Source organism: Euprymna scolopes, chromosome 39 (assembly GCF_053919585.1).
Source record: "Euprymna scolopes isolate OS-2025 chromosome 39, ASM5391958v1, whole genome shotgun sequence".
NCBI classification, from domain to species: Eukaryota; Metazoa; Mollusca; class Cephalopoda; order Sepiida; family Sepiolidae; genus Euprymna; species Euprymna scolopes.
In genome coordinates this window covers 31,015,764-31,040,762 of record NC_136520.1, presented here as the reverse complement: position 1 = coordinate 31,040,762, position 24,999 = coordinate 31,015,764, and the positions used below count along the sequence as shown (strand labels likewise).

The window sequence follows — 24,999 nt, the reverse complement described above, 5'->3', positions numbered from 1 at the left end:
AGGAACAACAAATATTTCACCTTTCCATATTTTATTGTCATCAAAATCGGTTAAATAGCCTACTTTTTTAATCAAATTGTTTAATTGCCTGCTCTAGTCGGGGACCCACCACGGTGCACCAAGTGGAAGCTTCATATACCTCCGCAAAGTGACTTAGTCCACAATACATTGTAGTTTACTTTGCATTATAGTGAACTTACTGTTGATTTTATAAAATTAGCTTTATATAATGGCTTGACTTAAAGTTTAAGATGCAAAAGTCAAGTATCATGGTTCAATTCTGTCTTAAACAGAAACATTAATTTCAAACACGCCCTGTCATATCAAAAGACCTACTGTTGATTTTATATGCCAGGTCTTTCTACTTGTGCAGTAATAAAACTTCTCAAATATACTTGTTATGAGGCGTTAACTTTAGGCAAAATCGTCTGTTCTTTCTTTCATAGTTTTCTCTTTTGATTATGGATACTTATCGAAGACTTTCTTATCCAAAATCTGACATACAAAATACATTTGTGTGAAATTTAAAAAATTGGCCCAACCATTTAAAAGTTCCTAGGGCACTCACTCACTCACACACACACAATTCCTTTCATATATGTAAAGATTTAATAAAGGCAAAACAAGAATTAATTCAAAAGGAAAAGTTGTTTCTGCGTTAAAAGTAAATGAATGGTTTCTAAAGATTAAGATTCATTTATTAATTAACTTAAAAAATTGAATTAAAAATTTTTTTTTAAAAAAAGAACACGATTCTATTTACGCTGGCCTTACAGAAAAGGTTTTCTGTGAAAAAGGTTTTCTGTAAGGGCTGATGAGGCTGTTGAATCCTAAACATGGTCCAACATCCGAAACATATGTAACCAAACAGATAAAACGGTAATAAAAAAAATAAAACATATATATATATATATATATATATATATATATATATATATATATATATATATATATATATATATATATATATATATTTCTTCGAAACTCCGCGGATTAAGGACTATCCATTTATCTAGTGTTTCCTTTTCAGATTAAATATGTTTTTAACTCATTTCAAAGTGTTTTTTAACATATTTTATTAACTGTTTGCTCATATATATATATATATATATATATATATATATATATATATATATATATATATATATATATATATATAGTATCAATAAAATAATAAAACGACAATATAAAATATATACTAATGTATAGATTTATTCGTTTATTCAATAAGGACGATACATCAGTTAGGGGTGTAGCATAAGTAAAACTCCTTATACCATAGTATTTCGGAGATTAATGCTTCTCATCATTTATATATATTTTACATAATACTTTTCTTGGTGTATTTTTGGCGACTCTTTTAGCAGATTTGTTTTCTAATTCAGTTTCATTTGTAAAACTTAACCCTTATCCTCGAGTTGCCTCTTGGCTTTGATAATGTGGTGATGCTTGTGTAAAAAAAAAAAAAGAAAAAAAAGACAGTCTTGTCCAAAATGTTTAGCAAGTTTTGTGATGGTTATTCTGCAGGCTCATATTTCATGATGTTGGTGCACCATTTTGAGGTTTGGACTTTGGACGATGCTAATAATCAATCTCTCTCTCTCTCTCTCTCTCTCTCTCTCTCTCTCTCTCTGTATATATATATATATATATATATATATATATATATATATATATAAAGTTCAATTCACAATTTTTGAAAGCACATGTTCTTTTATTTTCTCGTAAGAGTATGTGTTACAGATCTGTTTCGTTAGCAATCTTCAACAAATTGTAAAAATTATGTTATCACTGTATTTTTGAATATAGCAAACTCTTCAGACAATTCTATGGAGAAAAAACGTTAAAATTATTTCCACAGTCAAGCAACTAGCCACGAAAAATAACAAACCGGAAGTTCAAGACTCGAGTTTCGCCCTCATTTGGGCTCATCAGTTAGACACATCTGAACTTGGGATTCGAAACCCAGATCTCTTGCATGTGAGGTGAGTACTCTGTTAGCTGAGCAAATGCGCCGCACACAAGAAAATCTGTTAACTAACACAGATCAAGCAAACTGCGGTGGAACCCGACTAGGAAATAATTATATCATTTCTCACACTCTGAAAATTATATATATATATATATATATATATATATATATATATATATATATATATATATATGTGTGTGTGTGTGTGTGTGTGTGTGTGTGTGTGTGTTGGTTGGTTGCTTTTGTTTTACGGCATATCAACCCTTTTGGGTTATTTAATGCCGAATCCAGTGATTTTGAAGAACATTTTTTAATAGAGTATATTTGTTTTTTAAGTCGGTTTCTATTTAACCCATAGTTGGGACCCTAATAGGTACTACCACTCCGGGTCAGAGTGGACCTGGGAGCAATGGCAATTAAAAGGTGGCTCCATACTTCCAAAGCCTGCAAGCTTGGGCCTCACCATCGGATATAGTTTAAGGTCATATCCAGGACCATATATATATATATATATATATCTGTGTGTGTGTGTGTGTGTGTGTGTGTGTGTGTGTGTGTGTGATGTATGTATATAAATATGTGTGTATATATATGTATATACATATATATATATATATATATATATATATATATAAAGTAGAAGATTTGACAGAATGTGTAGAAAAATGAATATAAAAAATCTTTTCATTTGCATTCAATTTCAATATTCAATTTCAATATTCGATTTCAATATTCGATTTCAATATTGTCTATTAAAAACAATTTTATTGCGTAAACATTTCAAATTATTTATCCGAATAGAAAGCTTTTGAAAAGAGAATTTGGGACAGTGAAAGGTACAATGTCCGAAGACATTCATAAGGGCATAATCATGTTGTGCGTCAATAGTTCATTGTGAGCCAAACCATGTAAACAATATCGATTTACAGTTGGAATCATTACAACTGTAGAATAAAAAATCAATAAAAAAAATAATTAGATGAAAAGAAATATAAAGTTATACTTTAAATTTAAAAATAGGCAAACTGCCCTTGAAATTTTGAAATAAGATGCAAATATATTTTTTAAATTAAAATTCATTGGTTTTTTTTCTTGACTTTTTGTTAAATTTTTCGGATGTTATATTGTAGCAAAATCACAAAGCGATTCTGACACACGGTAAAAAGCAAATGGCTCTAATTGCTTACCCCTTTTTTTGGTGTTGACTTTTAAGCCGACTTCGAAGATGTGAGGTGGCATGATGTGGTCCTCACTTGAAACCACACCAAAGACCATAACCATGGCTGGAAATTTTGTTGAGCTGTGCACTTAGGCATTGAATCATCTGGTTTGTATTTTGAGGATGTTGGCAATGGTCTTGTTGTCATAACTTGGATCGGTAGAGAGCATGAGTTGTACAGCGGCGCATCTCCGATCTCGTATGTTGAACATTATGTCATTTTCAGACATGAAACTTCTATCACTCTTGGAATTGCCAATATATTATCTCTCGTTTAAAAATGTTTTGTTATAAAACTTTCGTTTATTCTCAATTTTTCATTTACAAAATTCTCTTTATGCTTTTAGGTAGCACTTGCTACCTCCTAGTAATCCTTCTATTCTCTGATGTTTCATTAATTTACATTTGTTTATATACATGTGTGCACCCGTATATATCCATTCATTTTATTCCTTCGCTAAAACATAACTTATAATCTCCATTTCTATTAAGTGTCGGTGTGATTTTTAGCTATACTCAAAGACGCTTATCATCACCTAAGAGAAAAGACGTTGCAAACCTGTTTCTGCTCTATCGCTATTTTCATGACAAGTGCTCGACTGAACTCCAATCAATGGTTCCCCCTTGCTAAACTATCATAAAACACTCAACTAGCTACAACCACTATATATGATTTGCTTCACTTTCTATCTGTGCCTAAATCTAAATGCAGATGCTATGAACAAATTTTCTTTTCTAGAACTGCCTGTCTGTGGAACACTGTTCCGCTGGCCTGCTTCACAGTTGAATACAACATCCATCCATCCAGTGTGGCCGTAGCCGAGATCGATATCACTACACAAGGTGTAGTTTATAGTATAATTCAAATCTTGTTGGTAGCTGAATACTTGATGCTTCGCCAGGGCTATTAAGAGTATTTTTATTGTGACGTGATCACTGGTTGGGGTGCCTACTATGGCTTAAGAGAATCCCATCTACCCTTGAGAGAAGGATAGACAGCACCAGTTTCTCAACATGAATACAACATGGTAGCTTTCAAATCCAATGTAAACAAGTTCTTGTTGGGCCCTCCCCATAAATAATCAAATTCTACCCAATTTACACCATTAACGATGACTACACTATCACCTTATATTCGTTAACCCTTATCCTCGAGTGGCTTTCGGGCCTTGATAAGTAGTGACTCCCAAGTAAAAAAGAAAGTGCAAGTAATTTTTTTCTATTAAAAGTCATGCATTTTTTTTTACGGTTTATCTTAATTTTTTTCGAGTAACATATCTAACATCAGAGATCGGAAATGTTTCAAGGCAAATGTAAAGGCACTAATTCTTAAAAAAAAAAAAAAAAAAAATGTCATTCCTTTGCATTTGTTGTGAAACACTTTCGATATCTAGCAACCAAACTTTGTCAAAATGTCAGTCATGTTACCCGAAAAAAAAACTTAAGATAAAAGTCAAGAAAAAAAGAAAAAAATATATTTGCATGTTATACGTGGCTTCAAAACCATTTTGTCTATTCCCAGTTTTAAATTCTTAAAAGATGCTTTTAAAATAGAACTTCCATTTTATTCATAAATTTATATGAGCTATATAGTTTATATGATGAGATAGAGGTTAAAACCTCGTTGTTGTGTATAGACCGTTTATCAATCCAATGTTTCAATCAGACTTGATTCTCGTCTGCTGATAGAAGCGGTGACATGTTGATGACTAGGGCTGTGACAGAATATTCTTTTCGTTGTTTTAACTCTCTAGTATATATCCGACACAGTTAGACATAGTTAATCAACCGAGAACCACATCATTCTATATAAAAGCATATAAGATATCAATGGAAACACACTCGAGAGTCAAAACAATGAAAAGAATATGCTGTTGTCCTAGCCCTATTGATGCCCTACTAGTTCGCCATCTTTAATTCGTAGGGGTTGTTTGCTGATTAGGTTGGAAAAAGAAAACTGATGAAGTTCATTTTATTGCAGAGAATAGGTTACCTTTCCTTCTTCTTCATCACATTACAGATCCATCATATCATTGTCGAATCATTTCTCTCCATGCAACGCATGTCCTCAACCCTCACTGACCAAGTTTAACTTCCATTCATAATCACACTGCGTACACACATACCTGATAGACTCTTTACTTTTTAAATTCATTTTCTTTATTACTTTTTTTCACCTCAAGAACGCGTATTGCAATTTGAATGTGAGAGGTTACTAATCGGGATCATGTCTACAGGGGACTATGTGGGAATTTGAGTAGCGAGATATTTGTTTACATTTAAATTTCTACATGTTAATTCAGTCAGGGAAGCAAGAAACAAAGAGGGAATTCCAAAGTTTAGCAGTCTCAACTGGACGTATCTAAGCGTCTGTTTGGCTTTGCCTGGAACATAACGTCAACCGCCGGACTATGCCAAACGTTGTCAATAATCAAAAGATTTGATTATTACAACGGCACGAAACAGAAAAATGAATATTGTGATAAACAAAAACAAAACGACCTACCACATTTTTTTTTTAATATTCATTTAATGTTTCATAATAAAAAATGTTTATGTGGGAGGGGGGGTTAATATAATCATGGTTTTATATTTTTTGTTTTAATTTTTGATAGATAATGTTTTATTTTTTGTTTTAATTTTTGATAGATAAAAGTTTTTTTGGTACTCTTGTGGTATTTGACCCGGATCCTCAGTATTTTTCGTCAACCATGATTCGGGCTCGACCGGCAATCACCGAATTAAGCCGAGCAAAGTAACAGACGCAGACGAATTTCAAAATAAATAAAAGGAGAAAAAACAGAAATACAATAAAGCAAAAATAACAAAAAAAAAAAAAACTACCGCAAATTTACTGAATATATATTTTTTATTTTTTTTCAAGAAAAGTTGGATTTTGTATTTATTAAATTTTATTTATTTTTTATGTAATTTTTTTTATTCAACAGAAGTTGGGTTTTTTTTTTTTTGTTTTGTTTTGGCTTTATTTTGTTAAACCGTAAATTGTTATGTGAAAGTACAGTTTTTTTCAAGAAAATTTGACATTTTGGGGATTTTTTCTTCAAGAAAATTTGCAATAAACAGTTTTTTTTTTTTTTTTGCCTTCAGTTTTTTTTTATATATATATATTAAAAAAAGATAAATAATTTTTATGAAAACCGTAAATCGTTAGGTAAAACTACAGAATTAAAAAAAAAATCTTGCAACATTTTTTATCAAGAAACGTTTTAAGTAACTGGAATTCTTATTGAGATGAGTAATTTGTATTATTTACCCATTTTATTTATTGTGGACTTTTATCCTCATCTTCTAGTTGTTGTTTCACGACATTTCAGCCAACTATTCCTCTGGCCTTCATCAGGTGGTTAACCACAACGGGAAATGAATGCTGAATCTCCAATTACTGCCTTCCATAGTTGTTAGCATCTCACCACTTTTTTTGGCCAACTAAACCTCTGACCGGCTTTGGGTAGAATTGAAACTGCTATCTTCAGACAATGCTCACCTGGAACTGTAAAGATTCAACGTCTTTATCCACTGTGCCACGGACCCCGCTTCTCTTTGGTACACTTCTGAACTTTCTCATTCCACCACCATGTTACCATATGCCGTGAGGGTCCTTCCATCCACCCACTAATCTTGTCTGTTATCTCCAACAGAGTATTTTTCAATCTCTTCTACCGTTCTTTAACTCTTCGTGAAGTAGATCCATATTTTAAAGATATTCAGATTGTTTATTCTTCAGAGATTAAAAAATCTGATTCTGACTTCTTGCATTCTTAATAGTCCGACTCCAATTCTTTCTCCTTCCAAAATCTGACTCCTAATTTGATTTGAATTTTACTTTAGTATGTTTTACACAAATTAATTTTTTTTTTCCACATGTATTTTCTACTGTATTTTAGTCTGAGCCTTCATTTTACACACGGTTTCCAGTACCATTTCTTTCTCAATTTTTATAGTTGGATCAGGTATTGTTTCCACAACTTCTAGATTTTCTCGGTTTTATGAAAACTCAATATTCAACAATCTCTCATAATGGCATTTCCAAGCGTTCCTCTTGTTCTGTTCATTTTGTTGCAAGCATTCCATCCTCATTCCAAACAACAACATCCATATTTGCTTTTCTCATCTGTTTAGCTATCCTGAATATTTCATTTTGGTCGTCCCTAGTTGGATCAACCGCTATCTTAGCTTTGCATATTACTCTCTTGCATATAGTCCTCCGATCTTATTAAGTATCGTCTGACCTAAATCCATATGCACACAAAAACTTAAAAAATAATGTTGTTAAAGATATAAATGTATATTTGCGTATGTATAGAAATAACATGTTTAGCCTGCCAAGTTCCAATTTTTCTCAATTTTGGCCCGTTAGCAGCTATTTTTACCAGCTAAAAACCGAATTGAATTGCTTCCTGTTTTTCATATAATAATAACGATTGAAGAAATTTGGTAGTTTGTATTTATAGCCCTTGCAATAGGAACTGATTAATCAAATGGAGACACGTTCTGTTAGAAACCAAGCAGAAACCGGAATCACTTCATAAAAATAATGAATCTGTTAGAATTGCCACACATAATTTTTGCAGATCTTTGCTCTTCATCTACAAACTTTTACAATTCAAGAATTATACAGATTAGCTACTCACTGAAAACTCTATTTTTCATTTCCGGACTTGTACAGATTAGTTACCCATCAGAAACTCTTCTAAAATTAAACATAGCTTTAAATTCCAAAGTTCCACAGGTTCTCCTATATATCAAGTTTCAAATCTGTAGACCAAAAATTAACAGAGTAGTTTGATAGAGACGGTTCCTCACACAAAGAGACAAGGTCACTTATATATATATATATATCTATATATCTATAAAAGTGAACGTGTCTGTGTGTCTGTCTGTGTGTCTGTGTATCTGTTTGTCTGTGTACATTTCCCTACGCGATAACTCTGTCAATTTTTATGCTACAGACTCGAAATTTGATATACAGTGTACTGAGATTTGGAAAAATCGATGTGATCTGTTTTCGGCCAGAAATTTGGCTGTTAAGGGGTCAAAGTTCAACGATTTGACCTTTGAGAACTCTACCAAACTCCTCTGACAATTTTGGGTCTAGCCACTTGAAATTTTAGATATAGGTTCCTTGGACATGGATCTAACTTTATAACTTGATTTGAGCCCCAAACAATAAATTTTAAGGGGTCATACTAGGGATCAAAGTTAAAAAAATTAACCCTTTTTTTATTTTTGTTTTTGCTCAACATACACCTCCAAACACCCGGGAAACGCCGGGCTGAAATGCTAGTATATATATATATATATATATATATATATATATATATATATATATATATATATATATATATATATGTACGCGCGCACGCGCGCGTGTGTGTGTGTGTGAATAAATCTTGCTTGTTTACACTCCTTCTTGGTATTGTATATTGTTCTTGCTTTCATCCTTATTCATTAATTTTTTATCCACTTTCCTTTGATACACTTATCTTACTCATTCCACTACCATGTGACCCTATCCTGGAGGTCCTTTCGTCCACCCACAAGCCTGGTCTGTTACCTCCAACAGCGTATCCTACCTTAAGCCTCTTCGACTGTCCTTTCACACTTCCGGAAGTGGATCTGTTAACCGAAAGCTCCTTCATTTTGTCTCTAAATCGGAGTGAAATCGATTATGACAAAAAAAAAAAAAAAAAAAAAAAAAAAATCAATCAATAAATAAAAAAATATCTGGCCAAAACATCCGAGTTTCTTTATTGCATCATCTAGCCCCCCCCTCTCATCTCTCTCTCTTTTTCTCTGTTTTCCCCATCCCACACGATACATATGAAAAGGTACGCAGTAGCAATATACCAGTAAACAATCCGTTTCTAATGACTACAGACGCTGTGTTGGAAATCAATACAGCATCATACAGCAACAATGCATGGTTGGATCGGTTCCATAACTCATCGATAATGCGGGGAGGGGGGAGGAATACTTGATAGGTAAATGTGTACAGACGTGCAATTCTATATTAACTAAACTTACAAAAGGTCATAAAAGCCTTACCTTCCCTTTTATAAGGGATTAGTTTATTGCACGAAGTGACCCTATCGTGAAATGCTGATTGAGCTGTTCAGGCATTTTTTGCAGGCCAGAGTGCATTTTTCTTAGTGCACCGACTTCTCAAAACCTCACATGACATAACCTCTTGACAAATAGGTAAATAATATGAATAGGGTTGCATTTGACCAGAAACGTAGGTTGAGTTAGTTATGTATCAATGAAGGTGCAACAAAATCAATGACTTTATTTTTGATTTTCAGAAAGAAACTTGTTGCTGATGAAACTACTCACCAGTGAATTGAAGAAACGCACCTCAAACTAATGATATTATCACTTAAGTGTAAGGAGTTACTGTGGAAAGGGTTAAATTTATAGATCAACCCAGGTGGGGATTTTTACAACAAAATGTTTGTTCACCTTACATTTTAAATTTCTACATGTTGACACTGTTATGGAAATAGATGAGAGGAAGGGATTTCCGAAGCGAAGTTGTCAGAATCTAGTGTAGAGTCTTTAAAAATGAACGGCTAATTGACCTTGCATCTGACCTCTTACAGAAGAGATAAATAAATTCCATAGAGTAGCCGTTCTCAACCTTTCCTCCATAATTGACCCCCCTCAGCTGTATGTAGTTCTCCATTTATCCCTTACTCTTATACAAAAAAAATTCATAGCCTTCATAAAGTAACAGAAAAATAAGAAAGTAAAAAAGAATCTTTTTATCGTTTAGGAGTTTAGGTTTTGTATAAAAATAGGGTACTTGTACAGTTTAATCAAGACATTCAAAAAAATGAAAATATCGAAAAAAGGTTATATTGTACGTATCTGTTAGGGAATGAAGTTCTCTGAAAAAAAAAATTTCATAGCCTTCATAAAGTAACAGAAAAATAAGAAAGTCAAAAAGAATCTTTTTATCGTTTAGGAGTTTAGGTTTTGTATAAAAATAGGGTACTTGTACAGTTTAATCAAGACATTCAAAAAAATGAAAATATCGAAAAAAGATTATATTGTACGTATCTGTTATGGAATGAAGTTCTCTGAAAAAAAATATTTCACTTAATTTCATCAAGTAGTTTTTTTTTTTACAGGGAAAAAACAATTTGTTATGATACCGAGAAAAAGGTTCGATTTTTAGGAAGAAAAGCTAGTATTAAAGATGGGGAGGGAGTGTTGGCGCTTTAAATTGAGTTATCTCCCCGTGGCGTGTTCTAAAAATCCAAACAAAAATTTAAAAAATTCAAAGATGTCTACCTTTAATGTGCTGCCATAAAAACGTGTTTTTCCGCTATAAAAAAAAAAAAAAAAAAACAAAAACAAAAAAAAACTACTCGATCAAATTAAGTGAATTTTTTTTTTTTTTAGATCTAGTTCAAAACGGATACTTACAATATAACCTTTTTCTCGGTATTTTCATTTTTTAATGTCTTGATTTAAACTGTACAAGTTCCAAAAATAGTATTCGTATCACAAAAACAAAGAAAAACCTTTTCTAAACAGAAAATTATGAAATTAATTTGTATTACAAAAAATTAATGAACATAAACGGCAGAAACATTCTGCTGATTCATTGAGTCAATCAGTTTGTTTATGCAAGGAGATATTTCTGACAATGCTACTCTCATATTATCATCGGCTTTCATGCGGTTTTTGGCCTTTGTCTTTATTGCTACTAAACTTGAGAACCATGATTCACAAAAGACACTGAGGCTTCTCCACACCATCCACAACAACGAAGTCAAAGTCATATTGGACATATAAATACAGGTATGTGTGTTTCGAAGACATGACGCAATCTTAAAAGAAATAATTATTTTTGAATTATCAGTTACTTCAATTATTTACTCCCGATTATATATTTTTTACCCCCCCCCCAGGGGCAAATTTAGCCTAGGTTGAGAACCTTTGTTATAGAGGCTATTAAATATCTATCTATCTATCTATCTATCTATCTATCTATCTATCTATCTATCTATCTATCTATCTATAAAAGAAAACGTGTCTGTCTGTCTGTGTGTCTGTGTAAATTTTCCTTCGTAATAACTCTGTCAATTTTTAGTCTACAAACTCGAAATTTGATATACAGGGTACTGAGATTTGGGAAAATCGATGTGATCGGGTTTCCGCCAGAAATTTGGCTGTTAATGGGTCAAAGTTCAACGATTTGACCTTTGAGAACTCTACCAAACTCCTCCGACAATTTGAGGTCTAAATACTTGAAATTTTAGATATAGGTTCGTTGGACATGGATTTAACTTAATAACTTGATTTGAGCCCAAAACAATAAATGTTAAGGAGTCATAATAGGGGTCAAAGTTAAAAAAATTGACCGTTTTTCTTTTGTTTTTTTTTTGCTCAGCATACACCTCCAAACACCCGGGCAATGCCGGGCACCCATGATAATATATATATATATATATATATATATATATATATATATATATATATATATATATATATATATATATTCATTATTTCACTTGGATGAAATTGAAATATAACTGATTAATAATTTCAACTTTAATTTCTTGTCCTGATCCAGAATTCCAATTTACAGGGTAGAATGATAAAATTATCACCCTAGAAAAAAACGATATGATTCCATTTACGTTTAATGAAAACTGTTTTTTTTTTTTTTTTGTTGCAGACCATCTACCAGTGGGCCAGTGGTACACAAATCCCAAGAGCGATAGGAGCCTTCTAGCATGCTTGAAAGTGACACAATGTTCAATGAGCGAGATCGGAGATGTGTCACTGTACAACTCATGCTCTCTACCAATCCATGTTATGACAACATGACCATTGCCAGCACCATCAAAATGAATTGTATTATCACGAATAACAGGGATGTGCCCAGTTTGACAAAGTTTCCGGTCACTGGATGTGCTGAAGAATGTGGTGATACCCTGGTGCAATCAGATGACCCCTGGCAGATCCTGAGTGTGACAGCAGGACTCAGCACCAGCCCACAAGTCCAAAAAGACACAGGTTTGGCTTCAGAAGGCGTGCCACGACTTTGTACCTTTCTATCACTGGCCTCCCTCCTCCTCCGAACTTAACCCACTGAACTGCTTCTTTTGGTCATAAAAGTTTTAAAATAAAGATGTAGTTTTTTTTTTCTTTAGGGCAACATTTTTATTGTTTCACTCTGTATATATACATATATATAAAAAAAAAAACGAGTTGATTTAGAAATCTTAAATAGGACAACCCCTGGTATGAATGTGGTATTATGGTGAATGAGAACTCTAGCTAAGAATAGTTAAGACAACACAAAGTTACAGTGACAGGGATGAACATAGACTCACTCCCCCCCCCGTCCCACTTTTTTGATTGGCCTTGTGCCTAATTTTGCTTTGTCAAATGTTTGTTTTTTAAAATAAAATAAATTAATCAATGTCGGAGCGAGAGAAAAAAAATCAACTTTATAAGAATATAAAAGATATAGATAAAGAAATGATGAAAAATAAAAAAGGAAAGAAAACAAATATATTAACTCAACAAAGAGATCTCTCTATACGAAAAGATTTTCTACTCTCAGGTTCTTTTCTCAAATGGCTTGCTGTTGGAATTCCCTTCCTGTTTCTTGTTGATGCCAACTAGGCTTTTATTTCCTGTTATTTTTCAATTAATTTATTTATATCCTAGTGTTAAATATTAAGTGAGCAGACCACTCACTTAATATTTAACACTTAGTTTCGCGTCCAGGGGAAAAACCAAGGTCGCCTGAAATATTTTTTTTATTTTACTTTAGAAGATCTTGAACAATCCCTTTATAAAGGCATACGTACAAAAGAAGGGAAAACATTTTTATCCATTCTAGTAGATATGAATAGTTCAGAATGTTGATTGTTAACAAAGACCTTTTCAAAAGAAGTCAACCTGTTTCAACGTGTTTAGATCCAAAACACCTGAAGATTTTTTAGCCATTTCCTACAAAAGCCAACAAAACAAAACTTTGACTTTGACATATAGATGTTTGAGGTCCAGGTTTTGGACCTGTTCATCGTTCCAAGGAAAACATTTCCTAGACAACTTTGTGGCATGCGTGGCACAGAAACCCAGGAATTTGCACTTCCATTTAGGAGGATGGACAATATAAACTCGGCAGCAATCTCCAATGGGCTTCAAGTCTGCTTTTGAATGCGTTTACCGTTTGTGCTTGTACAACTGCATCTGGGAGATGATTCCATGTGTTGACAACCCTCTGTGAGAAGGTCCCTTTGCGGACATCTAGCCTAGTGTTTTTTTACGATTTTGAGGCTGTTCCCCCTGGTTGCACTGTTTTTGGCGATCTGAAAAGACGGCTTTCTTGTATCATAGATCCCATGCATGTACTTGTAGACATCGATCATGTCACCACGATTTCTCCGATGCTCAAGAGTGGGCAGTCTCAGGGTTCTCAATCTTTCAGAATATGGATTGTCCTTCAGTGATGCCAGCAGCTTGGTTGCTCGGTGCTGTACGTCTTCCAGATCACTGCATAAGGTCTTAGTGGTGTGGCTGCCAGACAGAGTTGCCATACTCCAAGATAGGACGCACAAGGCTCTTGTAGAGTTGCACAAAGACTGTATTTGAGAGGAAGTCAAAAGTGCGGCGAATGATCCCGACAACTTTATTTGCTTTTGCGATGGATTTAGCTACATGTTCCTTGGAACTCAGTTTGTTGTCGATGTAGACGCCTAGGTCTTTCAAACGTTTGAAAAAAGGTACTTCTATATTTACAGGATGGAACGATAAAATTGTCGCCCTAGAAAAGACATGATTCCATTTCAGTTTGATGAAAACCGGTTTTCTATTTTTTGTTGCAGACCATTTACTAGTTGTGTACAAATCCTGAAAGCGATAGGAGCCTTCTATTATGTCTGAAATTGACACAATGTTCGAGCGAGATACGAGATGAACCTGTGTGCAACTCATGCTCCCTGTCGATCCAAGTTATGACAATAGGACCATTGCCAGCATCCTGAAAATGTAAATCTGGACGGTACAATGATGAAAGCAAAGTTTCTGGCCACGGTTATAGTCTTTGGTGTGGTTTCAAGTGAGGGCCACATCATGCCACCTCACATCTTCAAAGTCGGCTTGAAAGGCAACACCAAAGTGTACCTGGATGTGCTGAAGAGTGTGGTGATACACTGGTGCCATCAGGTGGCTGCTGACAGACCCTGTTTGTGGCAGCAGGACTCAACTTCAGCGCCGACCCACAAGTTCAAAGAGACCCAGACTTGGTTTCAGAAGGAGTGCTATGACTTTTTACCTTTCTCTCACTGGCGCCCTCCCCCTCCTGAACCTGCTGGACTACTTCGTTTGGTCATACGTCGAAAACATCACCAACATGACCTCTCAGAACATAAAAAACCAGCCTGATCGCCACCATCTGCCGAGTATTCACCAAGTTCCTACTAGCATTTGTGGAAAAGGCATGCTCCCAGTTCCGGACACATATCGAGGTGGCGATTGAGGCTGAAGGCGGCTACATTGAATAGATGCCACCTCTACTACATAATCAAGTTACCTAAATTGACTTTTTCAATAAAAGTTTGAAAATAAAGCTGTAGTGTTGTTTTCTTTAGGGCAACAATTTTATTGTTCTACCCTGTAAATAAAAAAAAAAAATTGACTTTCAAGTAAATCAAATGGTACCCACGTAATTGTCAAGTCGCAAATAGTAACATACCCAAAAAACAATAAGGTGGAAAGTTAATTATACGTGAAAAACAATTCCAATAAGAGTAAAAATGCTTTGATAAGGTTACACGTTCAATCGGACATATTGGATCACGTGGTTAAGCAAAAGGAGAAGTAACTCACTTGAAACACTATGTAGCAAACAATTTATTCAAAAAACAAAAATAAACATAACATATATACATAATTTGTGAATTTTTACAAATAACTGTTTTTTAATTTATTTTTTATAAAAATAACTGATTGAATTTTGGCATTAGATTTCCAAGAAATCGAAAACTCAATTACCTTCCCTGTTATCTCCCCAATTCGAATCGCTAGATTTTACAAATGTTTTTTTCATGCATAATTTTCTACCTCACCGTTTTCCGTCATTTTTCAATATGTTACTATTTGCGACGTGACAATTACGAAGGTACCATTTGTTTTACTTGAAATTCAATATTTTTTCGTTATTTAAATATAGAATCAACTGAAAAAAAATATACAATAAATAAATATTACCAAAGGCAAGATAAGTTACTCTTACTTACCTGGATATGTTTTTTTGTGTTTGTTTTAACTTATTTTAAAGGGCTTATTTACTTTGAAACAAAAGTAGTGTCAAGTCTATTTAGTTAGAACGAAACAAAATGGCACTTTTGTCATGCCTATTCAAACCTTCCTTAATCGCTCAAAAATCGAAAATTATGTAAAATATGGTAGATTATTACATTTTCACATGATTGATGGCATTTATTGGATAGGTTTCTACCAGTATTTTGTATATATATATATATATTTAATTTTTGAGCGATCATCGAGGGTCTAAATGGCTATAACAAAACCGCCCTTTTTTATTTTTCGTTTTAACAGAACAGACTCCACACTACTTTCACTTCAAAGTAAATAAATGGATTAAAATAATTTAAAACAATAACAAAAAATCTTATTCAAGTAGGTAGAAGAGTAACTTAATTTGTCTTTGGTAACATTTATTTGTTATATACATATATTTTTTCGCACCTTTTTTGTTTTGTTGGCTTTTATAAAAAATGGACTTTTTTTAGATTCAAATTTCTGTTTCGTGTTAGAATCTTATTCAGTGACCAGAGACAAATTGCACAAAACGACATAGTCACCAGGGATACGTTTTCAGCGCTCAATCCAGGAACTTATATGGCGGCCTTCGTAATATATTAAAGAGGCCAAGGAACTAAAGTCATGTAATCTGCTGACGTCATTGAATTTGATCTATTGACTCTGGTCACGTGTCCCAAGAAACAACCGGAAATAACTTCTAATGACAAAACCGAAAGATAACTACTTTCGTCCATTTAGTAGAGAAACCAACAAATCAATAAAGGGTAAAAAAAATTCAAATATATAACAAATGAATGTTACCAAAGGCAAGATAAGTTACTCTTCTATCTACCTGAATAAGTTTTGTGTGTTTTTACCTGAATTCAAAGCTTTTATTCGGTTTAAAAAACGAACTAATGTCGAGCTGTTAAGGAATTCAACATGTCTGATGAAACTACGCTGCCTTTGAAGCTCTAAAACTGGTTCAAAATTCGAAAAAATAAGCAAAATACTAATAGAAATCCACCCAATAAGTGTTAGAAAGTGTAACAGTGACACTTATTAGGTGGAATTTTCTCAGTATTTTGTTTATTTTTTTCGAATTTTGAACCATTTTCGACCCTCCCGAAGATAACGTGTTTTCGTCAGCCGTTTTGGAACAATTTGAAATTTCATAACGATATTTTAAAAAAAGTACCGTCATATATATTAATTATTAAAAAAAAAAAAAATCGTTAAATGAATTAATAATAATATTATTATTATTATTATTATTATTTTTTTTTTTTTTTTTTTTGTAACTGCATGTTTGTTAGTGTCAAAAAAGCTGCACGGAACAGTTGAAAAATGTTTTTAACCACAGAAATAGAGTGACAACATTAGTAAAAAAAATGTTTTCATATTTAATGTTTGAATTATATTTGCACTATTAACTTTGTTTATATTAACATTGTTTGTTTGAATTTAATTTGTTGGGTTTGTATTACTGTACACATAGATTCGAAAAAGTTGTCAAAAAAACAAATATATAACAAATAAATGTTATCAAAGGCAAGATAAGTTACTTTTCTACCAAACTGGATATATTTTTTGTGTTTTTATTGAATGTAACATGTTTATTTAGCTCGAAAAACATGCAGTGTTTACCGATGTATTGGAAAATTCAAAATGGCGCCCGAGTCTCTCTTTAACATTGTAAGTTTGGAAAAGGTGTTATAAATAATAAACTAGACAAAATACTGTTAGAAATTCGCTCAATATATGTTACCATGACATAAGTTGACATATATTCGGTGTTTTTTTAAATAGTATTTTGTCTAGTTTTTTATTATTTATTACTATAGGTGAAAAAGAAGGAAAAAGAAAAAAAGGAAAGGAAGCATTAAATAAAGATATATAAGAAATGTATATATATCAAAACAAGAAAAAAGAAATAATACAAATAATAATATTAATAAAAAACTAATAATCATAATAATGTTCATATCTATAAAAGTGAAATTTTTTGTGTGTCTGTGTGTGTACATTTCCCTATCAAGCTACTCTGTCAATTTTCTGTATACAGATTCGAGATTTGACATAAGGGGTATTGAGATTTGGAGAGCATTTTTTTAATCAGTTTTCGGCTAGAAATTTGTCTGTCAAGAGATCAAAGTTCAACAATTTGACTTTTGAAAACTCTACTAAACTCCTTCGCCAATTTTGAGTCTAAATACTTGAAATTTTAGATGTAGGTTACTTGGACATAGATCAAACTTTTTAACTTGATTTGAGCCCAAAATACATGTTAAGGGGGATCAAAGTTAAAAACAATTTGACCTCTGCGGTCTCTACCAAATTACTCAGCCAATTTTTGGTCTAAACATTTGAAATTTTACATAAAGTGTATTCAGACATAGGGAAAGCTTTTTAATCGATTTTTGGATAAAATTTGGCTGCCAAGGGGTCAAATTTCAAAAGATATGACCATTGCAATTTCTAGAAAAAATATTTAGCCAATTTTGAGTCTAAAAATTTTAAATTTTACATAAAGGGTATTCAGACATGCAGCAAGCTTTTTAATCAGTTTTTGGGTGAAAATTTGGCTGCCAAGAGGTCAAGGTTGAAAGAGTTGATCTTTGCAGACTCTACCAAACTTTGCCACCAATTTTGGGTCTAAACACTTGAAATTTTAGTTGTAGATTACCTGGACATGAGTCAAACTTTTTAATATATATATATATATATATATATATATATATATATATATATATATCTTCTATAAATAGTAAAGCGAAAATGTATGTATGTATGTGTGTTCGCTTTTTCTGTATGTCTACAAAAGGGCTTTTTTCAGAGAAGCGGTCGGTCGCTTCACAACTTTTTAAAACTTTTTATATCACATATAAATCGTAATATCTCAGAGTTAACAACGAAGCTCGCCTGTCTATTTAATTTGCTCGATTTCGGTAAGATAAATATTCAACATTTGTCGCTCGCCTCATGTGGGTTAGTCTTTTTCCTATAACGTCTTGGGAAAAATAAAAATCCCACAGTCAAACTTGACCTCATTAGCTCATTGAAACGGGCACCTGCCAAATCCAATTCAAACGTGTTTCCGTTAGCATCTCGCGGTGGGGTAATGGTTAACGTCGCACGTTTTTTTTTTTTTTTTTCACGCTTTAATTTACAACTTTGCCATAACGGTTCGGGTTCGATCCTCATGCTTACTTTTTTTTTTATTAACCCCCCCCCCTCGGAGTTTCCACACACACCTCCAAACACCCGGGCAATGCCAGGTACCCCTCGCTAGTATATATATATATATATTTTTTTTTTTTTACATAGGCATCACCACATTATCAAGGCCAAGAGGCCACTCAAGGATAAGGGTTAAAGAGTGTACAGTAGAAATTGGACATTATAGTAATCATTAGTAATGAAAATTTGGTAAAGTTGATAACTTATATGGAACGGCTCATCAAGAACTTATTTACGTTAGACTTGAAGACAACCATATTGTAGTCATCCGGAAAGCAGGTAAACGGAAGACAATTCCACAGGCGTGCAGTTCTAAGAAAAAAGCTTTGTTCATGGAATCTACGTTTAGGTTTAGGCACAGATAAAGAGTGGGGGGAATTATTGATAGTGTTTACAGCTAGACGAGTGTTTCTTGTGAAAGTTTGGCGAGGGGGGACCATAGATTGAAGCTCATTCGAACACTTTCCATGAAAATAACGATACATCAGAGACAAACTCGCAACATCTCTTCTGTGAGATAAAGGTTGTAAGGAAGAGAAAAGGATATCTCCTACGAGGCTACGTTATGAACAATACATAAGGCTTGAGCAAAGCCAGGCAGAACTGCTAGTGAAATTATAAAATTTTAAATTATGCATCAATAAAAATCCTAAGGCAAGAGAAACCTCCCCTGAATATATCTTTGTATAATAGTGGGTGAGAATATAAAGACGCAGGTGACAAGCCAAATGGTGAGAGGAAGGGTGTCCAGACGGCTAAACTTTTCATTAAACTGGGTCAAAAAAATAGGTCAATGACAAAATTATCCCGAACGTATCAAGTTAATAGTTTTTGGTTAAAGATTAAAATTTTGATATTTATGTATTATAAAAACCAATAAAAATATATGAATCAAAAATAATTTTAGCCGTAATAAAATGATAATAATAGTAATCATAAAATAATAATAATTATTATAATCGAAGAGGTCTCTAGTTACTTGAAGAGGTCTCTAGTTACTTGTGACTAGCTGACTGAAACGTGCTCATGGATGTGTAGCGACATATAAATGTTTCTGTAAAACTAACAAAAAGTACATCTTGGTACATCTTACTTTGGTATTGAGCTCTCATATAAACCTCATTAAAAATTCATTGGTTGCTTTACCTCTGAAAAACATTAACCTGAAATTATATATATATATATATATATATATATATATATATATATATATATATATATATATATATATATATATAGCTTAATGTAAAAGGAAAAGAGAGAGATCAATTCCACAAAAGGAGACTTATCCGGATAATGCCAAGCTGAACAGTAATTATTGGAGCTTATACAATAGGACAACAAGAGTATGAAATGAAGACACAAAACTATATATAGGTAGATATAGAATGGATCATTTATTGAATAATGGAATACAGGCAAAATTTAGGGAATAGAAGGGACTCTTTATGCCAGGGCATTTCGAAGCCTATTGCTTCTCATCAGAAGAGTAGAGAAGGTGCTAGGTAGCATGGGAGAGATGCTGCGTCTAGTGTAAGGTTCATTAGGGATGAAAAAAATTAAAGGGGATTTATAGAATGTTGGGGGAAGCTTTATTGAATTCTAAATAAACAAGGAGAAGCTTATTATATATAGTATGATATATAAGAATATATATGGTCTTTAACATAGTATTGAGATTAAGGGATATATGTATTATGGTTAAGTAGGGGGTGTATTGTTGCTTTGTGATAATTTATTTTAACGGTTTGTGGGGTGTCTATTTTCTATGGAGTGGGTAATTTTGATTAATTTTTGGGAGGGACGGTTATGTAAGGTTGTAAAACTGAAAGGTAATATGCGGCAATATATTTATAAGTTTCTACTGTTATGATATAGAGAGTATGATCATAAGGAGGCGGTCGGAGATTAGGGTGGCAATGACTATGAGTGCGTATAACTTGATGTAAAAGGTAAGTATACATATTGATGTTAAAATGGGGGAGTAAGAAAACCATAGCTACTTATGAGAGTGGTAAAATATACCAAATAATAGTAGGGTAATTATAATAGTACGGAAGATAATAGTAAAATTGTAATGACAATTATAATAATAGTAGTAATAATAAAGTTGAAAGTAAAATAAATTAGATGTAAAATTGAATATAAAAAAAAAATTAATATTAAGAAAAAAAAAAAAAATAAAAATAAAGGCAAAATTAAAAGTAAACATTAAAATTAAACATTAAATATAATGTTACCAATAGTTGTGATAAAATTAAATTCAAAATTACTGTTAATAACAGTGAAGATGGCGATAATGGTAGCAATTATGGTAGCAATGACGGGAGTGATAATAATGATATCAAAATTATGAGGAATGGGGGGTGAATGGACTCGTATACAATAAAGTAAAATAGAGAATATATATATATATATATATGTATATATATATATATATATATACACGCATACACATACATATATCCGTATTAAAAAAAAAAAAATAGATGTATAATAAGCCGGGAAAGCATAAGAGTTCGGTGAACAAAAGGCCCTTGGGTTTAAATGAAAGGATTGCTTCACTAGGAACGGTAGTTTCAAGCGTCCACCTTAAAACTTTAAATTTCTTGAAGTTCGATTATAAAGGCCATCAAATTTATGTTTATATAGACAGGCCAGGCCTAGAAAGTTGAATACATACTTTCTCGTTTATGAACATGAGGTACAGGTCCATCGAATCGCCATAACTACCTTATGTGGTAGTTTTAATCTCCAAGAGATCCAAAAGTATAGTTTATAGCAGTCCTTTAAATTTCCATATTTCTCCAAATATTTTTTTGGGGGGTGGTCTTCCATGGATGTTTTAGTTTGGTGAATTCTTATTCCTCCTAATTTGGCTGGCAAAAAAACTGTATTTTTTCAACGGAGGCTCTTGTGGTGGAAATTACCCAATGCTGGACTAGTTCAACTGTGTTCAAATTTAGGTTATATTATCAGTAGGAATTAGCATCTAGATGAAACGCTTAGCTGGTAGTCGGACAGGGGTAGGATAAGGATGGGGATATGCCTGTATGGGTGACAGGGGTGGGTTGGGTTGAATCGGGGGAGCTTTTCTTAGGTTATATTTTCGGTACATTTAAAAGTTTTAATGTAAATACTACTGGGTGGAGGGCTTAGTGTAAATCTAATAATGGAGGTCAAATGCGCTGATTTTTACATAATTTCTTATGGGGGCGGGGCTCGCCAGTGGGGTTTAGGGGTGGTGGTTAGATAGTTCTAAATTTAGGTTTTAAGCCTTTAGCCCTGTGAGGTGGTTTCTAAGCTATATTTTCATTGGGCCTGGATTTTATATTGTTTAGGTTATATTCTTGTTGCATCGTGCGCTAATTGGTGATTTGGTTGCAGTTTAACAGGTGGTATTAAGTGTACATGTTTACGGGGGTAGGGTTTGTTAGACAAAGTTGTTTATGGGCTTATGATTAAGGCAGATATATTGTTAATTAGGCATTGCCAAGATGCAGGCTATTCTAGGTTGGAAATTTATTTAAAATTATGTAATCTTTGTGTGTTCAGAGGGTGTGCTAATATTTTATATTAAAGAGTTGAAGTTTTTTATGGCGATTTTTTTCAGATCGCAGGAGATTATAGGTTCCTCTTTCTGTAACCCTAATTGACTTGATAATACAATAAAGTTTTTATGTAACTTTATTCTTTATCTTCTTAACTTATTCTGTTGTTTGCTCCTCTTAACCGGGTAGAGCTATTTTTTTATCTAGATAGGTTTACCTTACTATTGAAAATTTATTTTTAAGCTTAGTTTTATTGCGTATAATATATATATGGCTCATTCCATGTCAAATCAACAGATTGGGGGGGGGGGAGACGCGGATTTTTTTCAAATTTGATATACTTATAGATATCCATGAAAGGAGTAGAATGGCACATGTTAAACTTCTCAAGGTCAAGGGGTTCTTGAAATATGACCTTGACGTTTTTATGAAAAATGTCAAAAAATTTGAATAGTGACCAACTTTGAAAGACGATATCTCAGTTGTTTATTGACCTACAAAGTTGGTCATATATCATTCTAAAGTACTTGGATAGATGTACAATCTTATTTGGGTATACTTTTTTTTAAAATTTTTTTTTTTTAGAGGTCAAATCAAAAAGTTGACCTTGATCATGACCTTTTACCTGATTTATCTCAAAAATTGATACTTTAATATTTTTATATTTTGACAAAAAATTTATCTTAGGACAAATTTCATGATGGGCATTCCACAAGACCTATTGCTACAGCGTTTTATAGAAGTGGGCAAAATTAAAAATGGCAGAATATAGTACCTGCTCCTTCATATAAAAAAACATTTTACTATTTCACAATATAGTCAAGTTTTATATCTTTGTAAAGTTATTTTAATGCTGATTAATGTTCATATAAGGACCATGGTCATGAAATCAATAAAAAAAATTTCTGGTGATGAAACTGAATTTTCTTTCTTTTTTTTTTAATGCAACACAGATTTTGTTATGGAAAAACTGATATGATAAAGAAAGTGTTCTGAAAAGTGTTATGGTTTACTTAAATTATAGCATAAAAATATGTGACCTCAATGATGAACAAATTTTTGTTGATGTTTCATATTCTAGATAAGAAAGAAGCATTTTCTGTTGTTTATGGTTATTTTTGTCTATGAAAAAAAACTTAAAATGAATGTAAAAAAAAAAAAAAAAGTTCTTGACATGTTAAATTTTATGCAAATTCTGGTTATCAAATCAAAATATTCTTTTTGGATATCAAACTGTTTTAGGATTCCGTTCATACTTTTCTTATGCAACACAGATTTTGATACGGAAAAAGTGTGTTGAGATTTAAGTAGGTTATAGTATCAAAAGAATAAATGACATTTGATGTTGATTGTAAACAGTTTCTTTGAGTTTTGACATGATACACTATATTCACAAGAAATCAATCTGTGTTCATTGGGATATGTAAAATCTGTTTTACTGAAACTTTTTTTTCCAGAATAATGAGCATTAATGTATTTATTTAGATTTTTCTTTCAAAATCTTTCTTTCTAAAATATTTGATGCATTTTTCACCTCACTTTTTGAAAGTTTATAAGTTCTTCCTGTTTCAGTCATTGGATCGACTGAGCTAAGAATATTAGAATATTTCAAAATCGATATATTTGGATGTGATGGATAATAGAAAAATGGAGAAGGTCCATTTGGTTGTAAAAATGTCAAGGTCACCTCTTCATTATTTGGATATTTTTCAAGTACACATCCTAACCACTAATTTCTCTCATAAAGTACAGTCACAAATCCATTAATGTCTTCGAACTCCATATTGTTCCGTTTTGTGATTCGAACTACTCTTCCTTTATTTTGTGTTGACACTGTTTTTACTTCCACTTCTTTCTGAGAGACAGGAATGAAAGTATATAATTTCTGTGTTCCTATAATCGTGGAGGAATTGTTAAATCTGTCTTCTAAGATGTTTGCTTTCTTTGTCCATTCTGCAGTTGAGGAATATAAGAAATGTATTCTGGAAATATTTTTTCTTGCATAAAAATACAGCTGACTTGACGTCATGATTTGTTCATTATATGGTCGCTGCAGGCTAGCTTTTGCTGCTAACCTTTTAACAGTGACACCTAACCCATCACACGGTCCTTTCCTATGAGAAGTAGCAAAAAAGTGCCTCTCTGCGTCAATGCCCAAATCAGATTTATGGTTGCACAAATTTATAAAGTTTTAAAAATTTGTATAGTGTGCAACAGCCTCATCAGAAAATAAATCAATTTTTGGACATCAAAATCAAGAATTTCTTTAAAACAAATGAACAGCTACTGCGTTATGCTTGAGACAATCAGATATTATTACAAAATTAATATGTCCAAGGTTAATTCTACTTCTATAGTAGCAGATGAATGGATGCAATGTAGCTTGATCATTATTCCTGTGGAATCCTTGATTGGACGCATCTGGCAAAATAAATGAATAATTCTCAGCAAAATCTGTTATCACTTCACCAAGCTTCAAAGAACCTTTTCTATCAGAACAAAACTTTGATTGTATTTTGGCAATGAAATTATGCTTCTTCAGTGTTTGAAAGCCTACATGGAAATTTTCCATGAATTCCTCTGTGGATTGTGATAGTTTGTAGAATGCTTCTATCAGTTGATAACCACTGTTTGTAATGAAAATCATCAACTGAATTTTTGCAAAAAATTCCTTCCATATACAAAACAAAATCATCCATCAGTTT

General features: G+C 32.7%; 1 protein-coding gene across 3 annotated transcripts in view; it reads left to right on the top strand.

Moving 5' to 3' along the window:
• Positions 1 to 12,547, top strand: part of LOC145263703 (uncharacterized) — a 53,856-nt gene extending 41,309 nt beyond the window's left edge. For 2 of the 3 annotated variants that reach the window (XM_080120654.1, XM_080120653.1), the window contains one exon: positions 11,899 to 12,547. In XM_080120654.1, coding sequence (XP_079976780.1) covers positions 11,957 to 12,310 — 354 coding nt within the window. In that variant the 5' untranslated portion in view covers positions 11,899 to 11,956 and the 3' untranslated portion in view covers positions 12,311 to 12,547. Of the gene's footprint in view, positions 1 to 10,561; positions 11,019 to 11,898 lie in introns of those variants that run through there. The other variant, XM_080120655.1, reaches the window with a different exon arrangement.
• Positions 12,548 to 24,999: the final 12,452 nt, after the last annotated feature.